Below are 19,944 nucleotides of genomic sequence, written 5' to 3'. Positions count from 1 at the left end.
GTTCAAAAATATGGTCTAGAGGGGAGGGCAGCTGGGTAGCTCAGTTTAGTGAGAGTCAGGCCTAGAGACAGGAGGTCCTAGGTTCAAACCCGGCCTCAGCCACTTCCCAGCTGTGTGACCCTGGGCAAGTCACTTGACCCCCATTGCCCACCCTTACCACTCTTCCACCTATGAGACAACACACCGAAGTACAAGGGTTAAAAAATGGTCTAGGGACTGCTAGGGACACCTGAGATACTTTCAAAGGATTTAGGAGGTTAAAACTAGATTAATAATTTCTAAGATGTTTTAATTTCTAATATGGTAAATATCGAGAGCTGTAACCCATATAAACAAAAGCTCTTTTGGGGAGTCCTCAACAATTTTTAAGAGTGTAACAGGGACCTGTGACCAAAAAGTTTGAGAACTGATAGCCTAGAGGATGGGAAATGATTAAGAGAAGGAAGAGAGGGTAAGACAGTTTAAACAACAGATAAGGAGATAAAGGAAAACAAAACGTGTATGGACTCAGTCTGTTGTGTCATAGATTTGTAGATACATTTGATAGCTTAAGGAAAGAAGGGAAGGTTTGGAAAAACTACTATTAGAAAACAAAAAAAATTAACTAGGTTTTTTTTTGTATAGTAGTGAAAGCTCAATTGGAATTACATAGCATGAAATTTGTATGACTTTATGTCTTCCTTCAACAGTGCTTGATGGTAATTGGAAAAGAGAAGCTGGAAGCCCGACATCACACAGGAATGGGAATTAGCAAGATAGGAGAAGCAGAAGAACAGAGGAGGAAAGCTGTTAAAATGGCTTACAATAGGATTAAGACTATAGAAGAAAGGAAATGAAGCCACTATAGGACTGAAAAACTTGGAGAATTAGGAGAATGAGCAGAAGTCATTATTAGGTTGCATAGCAAAAGAAGTGAAGTGGTAGATGATATAGAAGGACAGGTTATTTTTTGTTAGAAAAGATAATCTCTTAGAAAAGTCAATCTCATTATTTTGAATGTGAAATAGTTTTGGGTAGGGAGGACTAAGGTCTGACTGCCTTAGTGAATGAGAAATCTACCTCTAGTCTATCTCAGACACCCACAGGGTTATGTATATAGGGGCAAGAATTTGGATTAAGTTTAGTATAATTACAAAGATTAGGTGAAGAAGAGTTGTGTTGTTACCATATCAAAGAAGTTTGTAGAATAAATCCATCTCTCCATTCTTCATAAAACACAGTTATAATGGGGCCTTGAAAAATTCCATCTTCCATATTGGTCATTGTTGTAAGAGCAAAGTCATACCAAAACCCCAAAATTAAATGAAAGATACATTGATGTGAAAGATGACTCCAACAGATCTTTCTCTGGTGGTGGAGAGCTTTCCCCATCATATGTCTTTCAGGATTGTCCCAAATCATTGCATTGCTGAGAGTAGCCAAGTTTTTATGGATAATTATCCCAGTTCTGCTTGTTTCTGCATCAGTTCCCACGGTTTTTCCATCTTTTTCTAAAATCATCTTGCTTATTTTTAGCACACTGTCAAACTTTTAAAGCATTCTGTACCCATTATTTCCATTTTCTCCTACTCCTGCAACCCAATTTCTATCCTTACTACTCTCCTGAAAGTTCATAATCATTTTCAGTGACTATCTCCAATAGTCAGATATTTATATTCTTCTTGATGTCTCTGTAGTATATGAAATTCTTACTGTTTGAAACTCTCTTCTCATCTGGCTTCCATTTCAGCACAGTATTCTTGCCTTTCTGACTACTTAAAATCACCTGCCTCATGGAGCTCAAAAATAAAATGCTTTAACACAAAATACTACTTCTTGAGAAGTATGTAAGAGGGATGTAAACCCATTGCTGAATTCAAATTCCTTCATCCATCACATTAGTGACATATTATGGTATAAACAAAGACAATGGGCTTCTATTTAATGTTTCATTTGTTCATATATTCATTAAATATTTACTGAGAATCTATAGAGTACATAAAATTGTTACAGAGGATGCAAAGAAACATTAGACATGATCTTTGTCTAATGACATTCTACTTGGGACATTAACACACTTATGAAGAGGTAAATGATAATTTAAGGCATATTTTGTCTAGAAACAAGAAATAATAATCCCAATGCACTCTACCCTGGTCAGACTATACCTGCCCAATTCTGGGCATTATAAGAGATCAGCAAGATGGAGAGTATTTAGAAGTATTTAGAAGAGTTCAACTAGGTTGATGAGTAAAGTTGAAGCCATGGCATATGAAGGGAGAAGAAGGGAGGTATTTAGCTTAGGCAAGAGTATATTTAGGGGGAAAGTGGTAGCAGCTTCAGAATTGAATAAGTTTCACTTTGATAATTTAGCTTAACCCCAGAGGAGAGCATTAGGACCAGTGGACAGAAGTTATAAAAATACCAATTACAATGTAATATAAAGAAAACTTCCTAAAATTTGAATTATTTAAGAGCAGAATTGGATATTTCCAGAGGTAATATTTCCTGTTATTGGAAGTTTTCAAGTGGCTATAGGTTGGCCAAATATCAGGGATATTGTAGAGGAGATTCCATTTCAGGCAGGAGCTGATTAGATAAACTTTGAGGTATATCTCAACTCTGAAATGCCATAATTCTATTCTGATGGAGAGTTTAAGGAGACATTGGTTATCTTAGGTAGGGAAAATACATGTTGACTTGAATCTTGAAATAGAGGCCTTATTATGTAAAAAAAAAAAAAAGGTAATGACTGCTATTAGTTTATAGTGTTTCAAGGCACTGAATTTTAAAGGATAAAAGAGAGGATCTCGGGATGCTCAGTTGTAGTAATAAGTAAACACATAAAATATATGAATGATATGCAAAAGATTATAATTTATTAAACCACAGAAAGCAATAATTGGAAAAAGCATTAATTATTTAACAAATGTATTTGGGGAAAATTGGTTAGCAAACTAAAAAGACAGGAATAGAGACTCTTATCTCACATCATATATAGTTCATTTAATTCCTGCTGTGTGATTTAGGCTTTTTTAATTATGTAAATGATTTAGAAAAAGTGGAATAGAATATTTAACTAAATTTTAGGAGGTAGGTTAATTTTCTTCAATTTATAAAGTGAAAAATTTAATGGACAATATAGATTTTCTTTACCACATAAAAAATTCTATATACCCAAACCAAAAAATTAAAAGAAAAGAAAAATAGACTGGAAAAATATTCATGAGAAATGTGACAAATAAAAATTTGACATCTAATACATGTGAGGAACTTTTAAAAACTCCCAGGGGTTATTCCTAGTTCATGGTGGATAACACATCAAAAGATAGGGAAAGAAAGTGTCCTTTTCTTATTTCTTTTTTCAATATATTTTTATTTTACATTATCTTAATCTCTAAATATATACCTCTCCTTCCTTATTCAAAGTTTTGTCTATCCCTTTTAACCAAAAATAGAAAAGAGAAAAAAAATCAGTTCAATAAAATAAACCACGATAACTGAGTCTATCATTAATTGAAATCACCTTTGAAAAGAAGAGAGAAATTTTTGTTTTTTTCCATTTCTTTTTCATGACCAAACTTGGTTGTTTTAAGTCTGTAGTGTTCATTTTTTTGTGTGTTGTGGTTTTAATTGCATATGTTGTCTAACATACGGTTACAATTTAAAACAATAATAAAAAAATTGTCCTGCTTATTTGTTTTCCTGCCTGAACTTCCTTCTCTCTTCTGTGGATTTTTAAATGCTTTGACTTTTTTTCTTTTTGTGTCTATGTCTCTGTCACAATCCCTCCTAACATTTTCTCTCAAAATAAAAGAATCCCTCTCAAAGCCAACAAATGTATCAAGCAAAACAAAATTGTACATTGGTCATGCCTCAAAAACATTATGTTTCATTGTACATTTATAATCTATTACCTCTATCAAGAAGTGTGAAACATGTGAGTCTTCCAGAATTTTGACTGATCATTGTCTTGTTTAGAGTTCTTAGATAATTTTTAAAAGGGGAAATTAATTAATATTCACTTCACTTACCCTGGATGAAAAAATATGATGAAACTGAAAACTATTAAGGTCTATGGAATTTTTTTCCATTCATAAATTAAAAAATGAACAGTGTTAAAAAATTCTGATCTTTCACCAAAAGCTATTCTGCCAGTTAGCTGAGAAAATTTTTTCATCAGTGGTGGAATCACAATTTGTCAAATCTTTGACAACAGTAGTATCTCAGTACTTAGGAAATGTCACAGAAAGCATCATTTCCTTTGACCTAGTAATTCCATTGTTGGAAATAGATCCTACAAGCATAATTTTTGAAAAAACACAAAATACAGAGCTTTTTTTAAGCAGAGATTTTCAGAGCAGCAGTGTAATTACAACCACCTGTGACCCCAAAATCATTGGAAGCAACATGAATAGCCAGTATCAAGGAAAAGGTAAGATACATTATGGATCTCAATACAGCAGAGTATTATGATGTAATTAAGTTGGATAAATATAGAGTAAACAAAGAAATCTGGGAAAGCCTTTATGAAACAATACAAAGTGAAAAAAGCAGAAGCAGAACAATGGAGAGAGGAGGTACTATAGCCATTGGAGAAAAAAGGCAACATCAATAAAGGGAGCAAAGAATCCTGATGAAAATTTGGGAGGTTGTGACTGAAAAAGTTAGGATACTTTTTACATTGAAGTAAGTTACTTTAAATATAAATAATTCATAAGCAGGATTATAGTAACTATTAAGAAAAAATAACAAGGTACATGAATTTAAGACAAAATTTTAGGTGATAAAAAGATTTTCCTTTACTTACCAACTTATTCTTGCATTTTCCCATAGGACCTGCTGCATACAATCCAGTTCTCAAGACATGTTGCAAAGTGTCCTGTTTTCCTAAAGAAGAAAGGCGCTTTTTGGAACCTAAGTATCTAACTCCTGGTCCTGGGACTTATAAGGTCTGTCAATAATACTTTATTTACATCCATGACATAATTTTAGAGTACCTGCCAGTACTACTACTACTACTACTACAGATTTTGTATTTGATACTTCTCAAAACTAGGGCAGGGAGGGGGTGGCTTTATAATTCACTAGTCTAGAATTGTGTAAGAATTATTCAAATGTATCATTGTATAAATGTGTGTGTGTGTGTATTCAGGAAGGTTTGCTGTTTCTGGCATGACTGCTTTTAGAATTTTCTTGTGCACTTAGATAAACTGAAACTGATAAATTATTGAAATGATACATTGATTCAAAGGAAATCATGATTTTGTTAAGAGAGTGTTGTTTATTTACTTTTTAGTGACTAAAATTTTTCTACTAAAATTTAGAACCTTAAGCTCTATAATAAGCCTCTAACATTTTTGATAACCAAAACTAAAATAAGTCTGTAGGATCTGATTCAAATAGCTCTTTTTAAAAATCTCTTCCTAACTTTATATGGAAGTATGTGGGAAATAGTTCAGTTTTTTTCCTTCACCCCAGTAAATTTTGTTATGGTGAAAAAATTTTTATTGTACGTATGAGAAACTCTTTCAAGAATCAGTTCTATATGACTACATCTTCCATTCAGAGTTAATTATAACATTGATTTATGAAAAATTTACTCTAAATCATAGTAGTTTCTCATGCTAAACCCTATATGCTCAATAACTTCTCTTTCTCTGTGCCAAAAGTAAGGTTATTGAGAAATATAACTTTAATGATGCAGATCATTGTCCTAAATAAAATCATCGTATATCATGATGAATCAAATAATAAAATGTTTTTCTTTAATTGATAAGGAAATAAACCGTCAAAAATGTCATGAATATCATTTGATGTATGAGCATGGGTTTATATATTTTTATAGTCATTAATGAATTTTCAATTATTTCAAATGGCTGTACATCTTAAAAAAGTATAAATTGTATGGTTAGATATATAAGTACTTACTTGTGTAACTTGGTCTGGTCTGGGAATGTCTAATTTGAGTAACACTGAATAAAATTCAGATTCTCTAGGCTTTATTTTAAGACTCTTCATAATCTAGATACAGTTTTAAGCTTTAATTCCTACTAGTCATGAGTGTGTGTAGCATAGTGGAAAAATGTTGTACTCATTGTAAGATGACCTGGGTTTAGATCCTAACTATGTGGCTTGATTTCTTGATTAGGTTGTTTTTACTTCTAATCCCAGTATCCTCATCTGTCAAGCATGGGTGTTTAACTTAGGTGTTCTGTCTATTTCTCATGCTATCTCTTCCTGTGTTCTGTTTTTAGAAAAAAATGGATTCCTCTGTTATTTATCAACCTTAACTTACCTTCTATCTCCATTCATTCAGTCCATATAATACATCTCAGATGCCATCATTTATGCTTCAAAATGGTCCTCTCCCTTGTGATTTGACCCAACTATTCTCAAGAACAGTTTGAAACTATGCCCAAAGTGTTGTGAAACTGTGCACACTCTTTGATTCATTACTAGATCTGTATCCCAAAGAGATCAAAGAAAAGAGAAAAGAATATATTTGTAAAAAAATTTTTATTGCAGCTTTTTTGTGGTAGCCTTGAAATGGAAATAGAGGGGTTGTTCATCAATTGGGAGATGACAAGTTATTATTGTGCTGTAAGAAATGACAAACAGGATGATTTCAGAAAAACCTTACATGAACTGATGCAAAGTGAAGCAAGCAGAAGCAGCAAAACATTGTACACAGCAACAGGAATATTTTTTATAATCAACTGGAAATGACCTATTTATTCTCAGCAATACAGTGATCCAAGACAGTCTCAGAGACTCATGATGAAAAATCCACCTCAAGAGAAAGAGTTGATGGAGTATGATTGCAACATACTGTATTTCATTTGCTTTTCTTTCTTTTTTTTTGTTTGACATCTCAAAGAATTCCTTAGGTTCTTCAAAGGTTAAGGGTCACACAACCCACAGGTGTCAGAAGTAATACTTGAACCCACTTTTATTCCCAATTCTTTTAGGCCAACAATGTGCTACGCTGCCCTTCACATTATAGGAGCTTAATAACATTAAATAATTAATACATTATTATTTTTATGCCTATTATATATTTTTAGTTGGGCAGCTGGGTGGTACAATGGATGGAGTGCTGGGCCTGAAGTCAGGAGGACTTGAGCTTCAAATCCAGACTCAGATACTAGCTATGTGTCCCTGGACAAGGTATTTAATTCTGTTTGTCTCAATTGCCTCATCTATAAAATGAGCTGAGGAAGGAAATGACAAATCACTCCAGTATCTTTGCCAAGAAAACCCCAAATGGGATCACAAAAAATTAGGAACTGGACAAAAATTTAAAAAAAAACCAACAAGATTCTACATATTAATTTTTACATTTGAGGTGGAAAAAGAAATATGGAAAAGAAGTACGAAAACATTTGGCAATCAAGGTTGTCATCCTACTTTTACAAAACAATATTTTAAAACACCTTTCATTGTACTGTAGTTTGTTGAATTATTTTTTGCAATCCAAATTAGATTAGAAACTGAAAGTGGGATATTTGTCCCTTAAATCATCATGCATTTCTTACAAATTTTTATAAGTTTACAAATTCTTACTAGAATTATGTCAATAACTTAATTAAAATTCTTTTTTGGAGTTTCAGGTATTTCTTCTCTCCTTGATAAAAATTATTTGAAATCTATCCACAAATAGCAAAAGCCAGTAAATCTCAGTGAGTTCCATTGATTTTTGGTGCATATTATTTATTTATTTTAAATTCCTTTATATATTTAGTAACCTGAAATCACTTAAATAATCAAATGTGAAAAGTATGGAACCACAAACCTCATATTGTTTATATTTTGTTTATCCTCTGCTTTTGAGTCCCCTTCAAATTTCTTTTATTTGGATTTTTTTCTCTTGATTTTGCGGCCGTTATTTTTAATGTAATTATAATGTGTATTATTCTTATTATCTTTTCTTCTGTTTTCATTTCTTTACATATTTCCCTTATTTTCTTTATATTTCCAATATTCATCATTTCTAATAACATATTACAATTCAATATATTCATATATTAAAAAGCCATTACTCCCAATCATTACTTTTGTATTATTTCCAATTATTTTGTCATTACAAAGTTTCCATGAATATTTTCAGACATACAAAGCTGTTTGCCCTCCTCTCAATAATACCCTTAGGGCTTAATCCTAGTAATGATATCCCTAGGTTAATGAGCTTGAACAATTTTATGGTTCTTAATGTAGGGTGTATAGTTTTTGAAAAAGATGTTCATAATATCTTTGAGATTCAGATTTTGTAAAATGTGTCTGTCTAGGGGCAGTGGTAGAGGAGAAATAAGCATTTATATGTCTATGGTGTTTTTACAGATATTATCTCATTTGATTCTCACAATGACCCCAGGAGACAGGTACTATCAGCCCTATTTTATAGTCGAGGAAACCGAGTCAAGTAGACGTTTAATGAATTGCCCAGAGTCACAAACTAGTAAGTGCCTGAGGTCAAATTTGAAATTAGATCTTCTTGAATCAAGACCTAGTTCTAGATCTACTGGGTTGAATACGACGTGCTAATAGGCAGTATATTACCTGGTAAGCTTGTTTGAGTCTATGGCCACGTGGAAAAGATGGATGGAACAGTAGCAGACATCTTGGCATATCAAGAAGTCAGACAATGGGAAGGTTGCTTCTCAAATTGACTCATTTGTGGTGGAGAGTCTAAGGACGGAACAATCAGCTCTTGGGACCTGACACAGCTCTTCTCCCCTTCTGTCATCCTTTCTGGGTATTGAGATATTCCTTAGGGCTTCCAAAGCTGCAGCTGACCCTGTTTGGGTATCCCATGTACCAAACCCTGAAGGCAGGTGATAATGAAGCTCCCTCTCTGAATGTACTAGCTGAACTCTTCTAGTTTCTTGCCTCAAAGAAGGATTTAGATTCTAGTGGTAGATCTCAGGCATATAATATAATTTTTGAAAAATAGAAATGATTTATTATGACTTTCATAGCATATACCAATAAAATGAATTAAGCATACTTCATAATTATTTACACATAAATAAATTAAATGCTTTATCATAACTTTTTAGTCACTGTTTCTAAATCTCTTAGGATTCTTCACTTTTTGATTCATTCTCCTTCGTTTTTTCTTCTAATGGTGACTACTATTTTTAGATTTTTTTCCTGTAAGTTAGGTGGAATTTATGTTACTTACTGTGAAAAATTTTCACTGGACTTAGTAATTATGATTAGTAACTAGAACATAAATGTGGCAAGATGTACAATTGAACTTGTTATTACCTGAATCTCAAATACAAATAATTGTTTTTGTCTTGCATTGAATTAAATCCAAACATAAGTTCTTCTCTTTGGCAATTGTCCTTTTAGTTTGCGATCTATTCTATTCATATTCCTAAATCTTAAAAAAATTCACTTGTCAGGAATAGATTTAAAAAAAAAACAACTCTGTTCCAGAAGAAGCAAATAATAGAAGGCACATTGGAATGAATGCTAGAGTCAAGAAAGTCCCACCTCGGATATTTACCTGGCTATTTGACCTTGGGCAAGTTATTTAATCTCTCAGCCTCAGTTTCTTCATCTGAAAAATGATGTTAAACTTCTGCTCTCCCTTCAGCTCTAAATCTATGGTCATGATTTGTCCATATTGATTTTACTGATTTTTGAAATAAATCCTTCATTCGAAATGAAAATTTCAAGAACTCTAGAATCAATTGTTTTATCAGCATTTTTAGATCAGATTTTTTCAGATGGTGCTGTCATTTCTCTAGAGTTATAGTGAACCTTATTTCTAATTGTAGTTATTCTGAGTCATTGAATATACCCACTGCCCCAGGGTATTTGGAAAACCTTGGATAGCATTGAATCCAAGTTTTTAGTTAATTTTATAGGATGAGAATGCATTACTGGATAAAGATGCAGAAAGTCAATGGAGGCTAATCAGAGAGAAGATGATGTTATTTATATTTTCTTTTGGGCGTCTCAGAAAACCTTAAGTGCCTTGTTTCTAAAAAAAGCTTTTCTAAAAGTCAAGAAGATAAAACAATTTTTGTCACAAATTTTAGGAGAGTATTAAATATTTTTTGAAAAACATGAGCATTAGCTATTTTAAAGAAGTAATTACTGAATGAGGTTCAAGTATGATTAGCAGAATATAAAAATTTTGAACTATGAGAATTAAAAGGCACATGTACAAGTCAGAGATCATAGATTAAGAGCTAACTCATCTTGTCCAACCATTGCATTCTGAATATGAGGGACACAGAATTAAGTGACTTATTCAATTAACAGTGAAGTTATATAGAAGGCGCAATATATTAAATGAAAAGAAAGTTTATTTTCTAGTGAGGAAAAAGAAAAGGATGATTATGAAAAGGTATTTGAATGTAATTCATTTTCATTTTATTTTCTAAACTTAGAATAGTTCTTTGCACATAATATTTGCTCTACAAATGTTTTTAAATTACTGATTTTTAAGTTTCTATTTCTTTTATGAGTAACACCCTTTCTTCTGGGCAGCTAAGTGGTGATAAATTGCCAGTTCTGAATGAGTTAAAATCTGGTCTCAGACACTGGCTAGTTATGTGACTTTGGACAAGTCACTTAATCCTTTTTGTCTCAGTTTCCTCATATATTTGTTTATACAAGGCCTTTTTAACTTAATGTAATCAAAATATTAATTTCATTTTTGTAATGTTTTCAATGTTCTTTTTGTAATAAATTCTTCCCTTATCCATAAGTCTGACAAATGATTCTGTATTCCTCTGGTTTGTTTATATTATATAATATTTATTTCTAGATCAAGTATCCATTTTGACTTCATCCTGGCATATGGTGTGAGATGTTGGTCCATGCCTACTTTCTGCTATTCTGTTTTCCAGTTTTCCCAGTAGTTTTTGTCAAATAGTAAATTCTTTCCCCCAAAGCTTGGATCTTTGAGTTTATCAAATACTAAGTCACTATGACATCATCCATTTCTTACACATATTCAGTTTACTATTTTTTACTGGAATTATGGTAGCAACTTAATTCAGATTCATTTTTTGGAGTTTCAGCCAACTATTTCTTCTTTCCTTGTTAAAAGTTCTTTGAAATCTATCCACAAATAGTAAAAGCCAGTCTACATCAATGTATTCCTTTGATTTTTGTATGAAGTTTTTAAAAAGATGTACATAATATGATTTGGGATCAGACACACCTGAAATGACTGAACACCAACGATATCAATAGCCTCCCTTCTAGTGGGAAGAATGGACATGCGTAGGGGACACAAGTGAAGTGGCATACACACAAAGAATCACTGATGCCTGTTGTACACAGGGAGAGGATATGTGAAGCTGTGGAGGAAAACACACACACAGGGGCATGTGAGATCAGGACAGAAGCCCGGAAGGGCAGCTTTTGTCCTCTGCTCTTGCATCCAGGATCTGTTGTCTGTGCTAGACGCTGCTCTGTTTCCTTGGGTCTTCTTCTCAGAGCTGCTTTGGTGCACTCCTCTGAGTGGCTGGCGGTGACTGCCAGGAATGATTCCATTGAACACCAGATTGTGAGACTTGGGCAAAACCCACACCTTTCAGGGCTGATAGCTTTCCTTTCAGTGTCCTCACCGGCAAGTTTTTGGAGAGTTGAGAAAGCATAGGCACAAACAAGCTAAACTCTGAGAAAAACTCTCCCGATGTCAGAGGAAAGATTTATTTTTTTTGTAAACATATTTTACAAATTATGTGTAATAATAATTTTCCATATAACTCTCCTGAACTTATATAATCCAAATTGTTTTTCTCCTTTGCTTCCCCCATCCCCAAGTTCCCAGAGCTGGTAAGCAATTTGACCCGGATTATACATATATAATCATGCAAAATATATTTCCATATTGTTCATTTTTATAAGAGAATACTCAGAGGAAAGATTTAAATCCAAGATTTCCTGACTCCAAATATCTATCCAATATATCATTTTCTTAATATTTATACACCAGGTGGCCTCTTAAATGACCTACTTTTATTCTATGAAAAGCAAAATGCAGTGGACCATTTATTGCTTCTTAAAGCCTGCCCAACTAGGTCTGTCTCTGAAACATATCTCTAAAACTCCAAGTGGGGTAAGACCTATAAAACCCTTTGAATGCCATAGAACTCTTGAAGGTTTTGAGGAACCTGGAGCGTGTCCTTCCAGGGAAATCCACTGAGTCCTGAATATGTGGTTAGGGCAGGGTGAGAAGAGCTACTGGCCAGAGTTCTCATGTGTCCAGTTTATCACCGTTTACTGGATGGGATCCTAGAAGAACTTCTTGGACTGAATGAGATGCCCATGTATGAATACTTTCTCCAGTCTATAAGTTCCCACTACTTAGAATTGGCCTTAAGGGTCACAAAGATATTCTACGATTTGGGAATGGTACCAGGAAGAAGACCAAAAACTGCTAACATTTTTCATAAACAATGGTGCTGCTATATATATCCACCACATTCATTGCCTTCTCAGTTCTTTGTCAGTATATTTTGAAATTGAAAAATTGAGGTTAACTGCAGAATCTTTCCTTGGAGATCTTCAGGAATAGGCTGAATATGTGTTGAATGGTTTACATGTAGGACCTGGTGGCATTGTTAGATAAAGGAGTGACGAAAATGACTTTGCCAATGGCATTGATTAATGACTAGAGAGATTGTATATGCTCTGGGCATGGGAGGGCTGGGGAAAGATGGTGTATTTTTCCCTTCTGTTTCTTTTTACATGGTAATATAGTTATTCAAAAATGTTGCATAACTCATTATTTCGCATTTTCAGTATCTTTTTATAAACAATACTATCAAAGACAATTCTGTAAATAACATGGCAATAGTTGACATTCATATAGTGAATTAAGGTTTGCAAAGCATTTTACAGAGATTCTATTTTTTGATCTTTCAACTCTAAAACATCTCTATTTTGCAGATGAGAAAACTGAGGTCCACAGGGAAGTGGTCATACAGGATCACACAGCTTCGAAGTGTCAGAGATCTTTCTAACTAATACTAACATGCCACTCCACCATGCTGACATTGCCATTCTAGGAAACATCAGAAAATGAATTATTCTTTTTGGTTTCTGTAATAATGTTTGCAAAAACTAGCTTAGAAGATCTAATTTACATGTAGGTAAGAATTTGGTCACATGGTTTGATGGTGATATGATTGGGGATGTAGATTCTAAACAGTCACCCCAGTGAAAATATTAATTATATGGAAATAGGTCTTGATCAGTGACACATGTAAAACCCAGTGGAATTGCACATTGACTATGGGAGGGGTTGGGAGAAGAGGAGGGAAAGAACATGAATCATGTAACCATGGAAAAAATAGTCTAAATTACTAAAATAAATAAACTTAAAAAATAATGAATTAGTTGTAGCTAAGAAAATTCATACTTTTTAAAATTTCAAGTTTTCTTTTAAATATTTTTTGCTAATGTTGTTCTTCTGAAAAAATCCTCACCTCATAATTGACTCTGATTTTGTATGTTGTTCTTAATTATGGAATGTCTGTATTGCCTGGATCTACAAGATGCTCTGAATGGGTGTTTGTAAAGTGTACATCTTAATTCACTTGGATAAAAGGTAATAATGACATTTACCTTGTGAGAGAGAAATAGAAGCCATGATTATAAAGTACTAGTTTAGATAAAGATCTATTACTTCAGCAACTGTACTAGTGATTTAAATCATCTTGAAGTGTGAAATCAACTCTAAGTAAGAGAACTCAAAAATATTTTTGTGATCTGGGAAGGTTTTTAGAGAAATTGTTTCTAATTTTGAAATGGAAACCCAACTTAACATTTTTTACTCATATTTTTAAAATGTATAACCAAGTATACATATTATTTAAAGGTAAATATAATCTGTAGGCTCATACTTTTTAAAAGGGCACAATTCCCAAAGTTATACAAGGCACAAGCTTTAAATTCATTGTGTCAAATTCTTTGGATTGAGGATGATGATGATATTTGGGCTTTGTTCAATATTATTTTTGCTTCCTAGGTTCAAATCCGGCCTCAGACACTTCCCAGCTGTGTGACCCTGGGCAAGTCACTTGACCCCCATTGCCCACCCTTACCACTCTTCCACCTATGAGCCAATATACAGAAATTAAGGGTTTTAAAATAAAAATTAAAAAAAATATTATTTTTGCTTTTTGGTTTTAAACCACACTCATCCAGATATCTCCTGTCTCTTCTTCACCATAGCATTATTCTTTCTTGTGTCAAAGATAAACCTGGAAGCATAGACCATCCCATCAAGTACTTGCTGGCTTATCGTATGTTCTAGATGTCCATAGTTCAGAGTTTATTTTTAATAAGAAATTTCTGTGTATATGCAAAATGGTTTTCTCTCATTCTTGAATTATATTCTTTGAAAGCTTAATAGGAAATGGAGGAGGAGCATCTAAGGGGTTGAGTGGATTGAGAACCAGCCTTAGAGATGGGAGGTCCTGGGTTCAAATTTGACCCCAGATATATCCTAATTGTGTGACCCTGGGCAAGTCATTTAATCCCCATTGCTTAGCTCTTACTGCTCTTCTGCCTATTGCTTCCAAGACAGAAGGTAAAAGTTGAAAAAGAAAAAAGAAAAAAGAAAATTGAGGGACTTTTGGATCTAGAAGAAAAATGATCAATCAGTTAATGAGCAAATATTTATAAGTACCTGTTATGTGCCATGCCCTGTGGTAGGTCTAAGATACCAGTCTTATGGGGAAAACCAGGGGAGATAACTTAAATATTATACATGGGTTCAGAAGGGTGAGTAGGAGACAGGAAAGGACAACAGGTGGAACCAAACGAGATAGGGAAACTGGGTTTAACTGTTAAGGAAATGACTGATGACAGAAGTGGCAGGTAGACCTGTCACCCTGCACCACCTAGACAAGGGCCTGTGAAACTAGCAAGCAAATGACAAGAGAGTTTGTAATAAATTTAATTTAGGGAACTATGGTAAAGGACGGGAATAGGGGTTTCTACACTTCCAGACTATGGGTCTGACCACAGGGTCAGGGGAGGGACTTATCTACACTGAAGTGAGACCTACGCCAGGCAGGGCCCAGAGAATAGCAGGACTGAAGTGGGAATCCTCACAGCAGAGTCCAGCCTCACTCCAGTGATGTTGCAGCTCCTCCAGGACTACTAGCAGAACTCCTTCAGGTGGGTAGATTCTGGGAGCTGACCCAGCCCAAGTTAACCTGCAACTCAGGTTGGGATTCATAGTCTCTACCAAAGATCTCCCACAAGTAGATGTCAGTCTTCCTTCAGGATCCCAGGAAATCAGGGTACAGCTCCACTTCCTCTGAGGTCTCCCAGGATCAGTTACAGCTTGTCCCAACCACCATGGAGTCCATCTCAGAGAGAGGCCACACTTCCTGCTTCCCCATTCCATTAAGAATTCTCCAGCCCTGCCTGCTAGGTCTCCTACATAATAATTCAGTAATCTTCCTCACAACACCAGTGATAGAAATGAGACAATTCTTGCCCTCAAGGAGCTTACTTTTTACTTGAGGAGGATTCATGAACTCAAATAATTGAATAAAGGACAAATAAAATACAAAGGCAAAGTGGTTTGTAGAACTAACTTCGAGGAGAATCAGGCCAGCTCTTGTGAAGGAAGTGTCTGCAACAGACATAGGGCAGAGTATTCTCCATTAATAAGTCTTCTCAAGGAATGAGGCATTAACTGCTCATTGAAAGGTGCCCTCCATAAGCTATTTCTTATTTATTGTATTCTTTTATAAGAAAAATATGTTGAATTGCTAAGAAATTTTTTTCTCCATCTTCAGAAAATGGAAGGATATGTTTGCTGATTTCCTAGAAAAAAAATAAAAGTTGTCTTGGTAGAGTTATAGCTACAGTAACTTATCAAGGAGGGGAGAAAGTTGAGTGGAAACAGAATGTATTATTGCTCTTGCTGTGTATCCCTGCAGTTTTCATTTGCAGATGGTAAAGCAAAAATGTGGTCTTTCAGAATCCATTTTCAGTGGTTTGGAGGTCAAGTCTGGACCAATGACAACTCTGAGGTAGGAACAGATTTTCTATAGGACAGAACAGATGACATTATAGTTTGGAGATTGCTCTTTTCTCTACAGAGAGAAAAACAAATGTGGAACAGAGAAAGGGATACAATCGAGTTGGAAGCAGTAACCTCACACTCATGAGGTCATGATGGAATCCTGGGTATTGGAGGAAGAGTACCAGAAAAGTTGATAGTGTTCCTAATCTGGGCATGGGACGTCCACAGGTACCACTACAGAATTAACTTTGACCAACAGAACCAAATGCACTTTTGTATTTGAATTTGTACTGAGAACTAACACTATCATTTTAGGAGCCTTTACAAGTGCTGTGGCAAGACCCAATGAGGCAGGCAGAAGAGACTCTCAGACTGGCAGAAGGGAAAGCAAGCAGGAGCTCCAGGGCATGGGTATGGGTGAGGGTTGCCCTGTCTACTGTACTACAAAAACTATGAAGGAAATGTTGATGATGACAGTTATGAAGATCTTGGCCATGAATATAATGTTGAACTGGTTCAACTGCTATTGCTTTGACATTTCATTCAAATTCATTCAGATGATTAGGATGAGTGATCATTCTTATTGACTGTTATTAGGAGCTGTGTTGCTAAAGGCTTGGAGAGTATCGTTCTATCTTTGGAAAAATATTATTTTGCTCTCATATATTTGAATCCATGAAATAGTAAGTGATATAGCAATAGAATACCATGGGATAATAAAATGCTTTGTACTGCACAGATGATGAGGCATTTCTAAAGTAGATCAACAAAAGTGAATCTCTTTTCTTCTTAAATTTTATTACTAAATGTAATTTAGTAAATTTTCCTAACCTCAGGGAAATAAGCAAGTAGGCTGTATGTCTGCTATATAAATCAATAAATTTATTTGCAAATCATATGACCCAGATTTTTACAATTTAAGCAAAGCATATAGAATTAATCATCGAAGTGATAATTGCATGGGTTTTAGCCTGAGAACAAGTTATTTCACAAAAAAAATTGTCATTTGTTTTGAGATAGGTTTTTAGTCATCCACCAAGTCTCAAATATTGGACTGTGCTTTCAAAACAGGAATCTATATTTTGCCATCCTTTTCTCCACATATCAAAAGGTATTTGAGAAAGCTTTCTGAAATCTTTGGAGGAAAAATATGTATGACTTCACTAATATTGTTTTACTCAGTTTAATTTGATCTTAATCCATGGAAACATTTTAAGAAAGTACATAGATCTAGCAATCTAGAGATGGAGCAGAAATCTCCTGGTAATATGACATCTATCCTGGAGCACTATTTTCTGAAAATACACTAACATATGATTTACACATACTCAATACAATGCCCTAATGTGAAACCATCCAACTGACTGAGGAAATCAAGTTTTTAAATTTTTTTCTTATTACTTTTCTTCTCTGGCAGACCCATATTTCTTCCTTCTCCTCTGCCCCACCCTCCTTCTTCTCTTATTGAGCTCACTTTATTCCCCTGATTTTAGGTTCCCAAGAAGCTGAATACTGTATTGGATAGAGCATTATCCAATGAGGGTTCAGTCCTGCCTAAGTTACAGAACCTCTCAAGACCCAGGCATTATTTTAACACCATCAGTTGTAGAGTGTGTGGCAGTCAGCACTGGGGTTTCTCATACCATGAAAATTGCAATATGATTACATTTCATTTTTCAAGGCTCATGTGTTTCTACATTTGAGCCTAGTCTTGGTTTTATGTAGCACTCCCAGAGGATAATGCAATCACCTTTCAGCAGGAAGAGAATGTACTGTAGATGGAGATAGAAGGCTTCAGTTCAGTTTTAATCCTTGCTATTTACTAGCTATAAAATCTTGGGCAAGTCTCTTGACAATACAATGCTCCAGGACAATCCTGAGGGACTTAAGAGAAAGAATGCTCCTCCAGAGAAAGAACTGTTGGAGTAGGAATGCAGAAGTGCATGTGATTTATCACCTGTTTATTTGGACATATGATTTGGGGTTTTGGTTTTATAAGATTATTCACTTATAAAAATGAATAACATGGGATATGCTTTGTGTGATAATACATGTATAATCCAGAAAAAGACAATTCCAGGATTTCTGTGCACAGAAATCCACTGTGTCTCTATCCAGCATCCTAACATTCATGAATTTTTGACATTTTCAAAAACTGGGTAGAAGTGTTTCTATATCTCTGACCATATGGATCCTCTCTTCATAACTTGATCTCAAGGATCATTTTAAATTACACAACCTAACCCATTTTATAACTTATTAAAAGTAATGCTTACCCAAAAAGAGTCAGACAGACAGGCAAGGGCAGAACATTCACCTTTGAGCTCTGGGTATATCTTTGGCTAGTCACTTAATCTAGTGAAACCTGTTTCTTTATATATAAAATTGTGAACATAATTACCTTGTCTACCTCATAGAATTAGAACTATAAGAATTACATTATATATGCTAAATTTCCTTGTAAAACTCAAAGTTCCATAAACATATTACTATTTTTTTCTGTTTTGTCCTGATTTTTTAAACATTTATTAATATTCATTTTTAACATGTTTACATGCTTCATACTCCTACTATCCCCTTCACCCCCCGCTCTCTCCCCACCCATGGCTGACGCACATTTCCACTGGTTGTAACATGTGTCCTTGCTCAGGGCCTATTTCCAGATTGTTGATAGTTGCATTGGTGTGGTAGTTTCGAGTCTACATCCCCAATCATGTCCTCCTCAGCCCATGTGTTCAAGCAGTTGTTTTTCTTCTATGTTTCCTCTCCTGCAGTCCTTCCTCTGAATGTGGGTAGCATCTTTACCATAAATCCCTCAGAGCTGTCCTGGGTCACTGTATTGTTGCTGGTACAGAAGCCCATTACATTTGATTTTACCACAGTATGTCAGTCTCTGTGTACAATGTTCTTCTGGCTCTGCTCCTTTCGCTCTGCATCAGTTCCTGGAGGTCTCTCCAGTTCGCCTGGAACTCCTCCAGTTTATTATTCCTTTTAGCACAATAGTATTCCATCACCCGCATATACCACAGTTTGTTCAGCCATTCCCCAATTGAAGGACATTCCCTCCTTTTCCAGTTTTTTGCCACTACAAAAAGCACAGCTATAAATATTTTCATACAAGTCTGTTTATCTATGATCTCTTTGGGGTACAAACCCAGCAATGGTATGGCTGGATCAAAGGGCAGGCAATCTTTTATAGTCCTTTCAGTGTAGTTCCAAATTGCCATCCAGAATGGTTGGATCATTTCACAACTCTACCAGCAATGCATTAATGTCCCAATTTTGCCACATCCCCTCCAGCATTCATTACTCTCCCCTTCTTTCATTTTAGCCAATCTGCTAGGTGTGAGGTAATACCTCAAAGTTGTTTTGATTTGCATTTCTCTAATTATTAGAGATTTAGAACACTTTCTCATGTGCTTATTGATACTTTTGATTTCTTTACCTGAGAATTGCCTATTCATGTCTCTTGCCCATTTTTCAATTGGGGGATGGCTTGATTTTTTTATACAATTGCTTTAACTCCTTGTATACTTGAGTAATTAGACCCCTGTCAGAGTTTTTTGTTATAAAGATTTTTTCCCAATTTGTTGTTTCCCTTCTGATTTTGACTACATTGTTTTTGTTTGTACAAAAGCTTTTTTAGCTTAATATAATCAAAACCATTTAATTTACATTTTGTAATTTTCTCTAACTCTTGCTTGGTTTTAAAATCTTTCCTTTCCCAGAGATCTGACAAGTATACTATTTTGTGTTCACTTAACTTATTTATAGTTTCCCTCTTTATATTCAAGTCATTCACCCATTCTGAATTTATCTTGGTGTAGGGTGTAAGATGTTGATCAAAACCTAATCTCTCCCATATTGTTTTCCAAATTTCCCAGCAGTTTTTGTCAAATAGTGGATTCATGTCCCAAAAGTTAGGCTCTTTGGGTTTATCATACACT

General features: G+C 34.6%; 1 protein-coding gene across 1 annotated transcript in view; it reads left to right on the top strand.

The window, feature by feature from the left end:
* STPG2 (sperm tail PG-rich repeat containing 2) overlaps window positions 1-19,944 on the top strand; it is a 624,910-nt gene that overhangs the window by 360,586 nt on the left and 244,380 nt on the right. The window contains exon 12 of the mRNA XM_044681589.1: window positions 4,816-4,931. Within this exon, the coding sequence (XP_044537524.1) occupies window positions 4,816-4,931 (116 nt within the window). The remainder of the gene's footprint in view (window positions 1-4,815; window positions 4,932-19,944) is intronic.

Source organism: Gracilinanus agilis, chromosome 6 (genome assembly GCF_016433145.1).
Source record: "Gracilinanus agilis isolate LMUSP501 chromosome 6, AgileGrace, whole genome shotgun sequence".
Lineage (NCBI taxonomy): Eukaryota > Metazoa > Chordata > Mammalia > Didelphimorphia > Didelphidae > Gracilinanus > Gracilinanus agilis.
The sequence above is the reverse complement of the archived record's forward strand: the minus strand, read 5'-3'. Positions and strand labels throughout refer to the sequence as shown.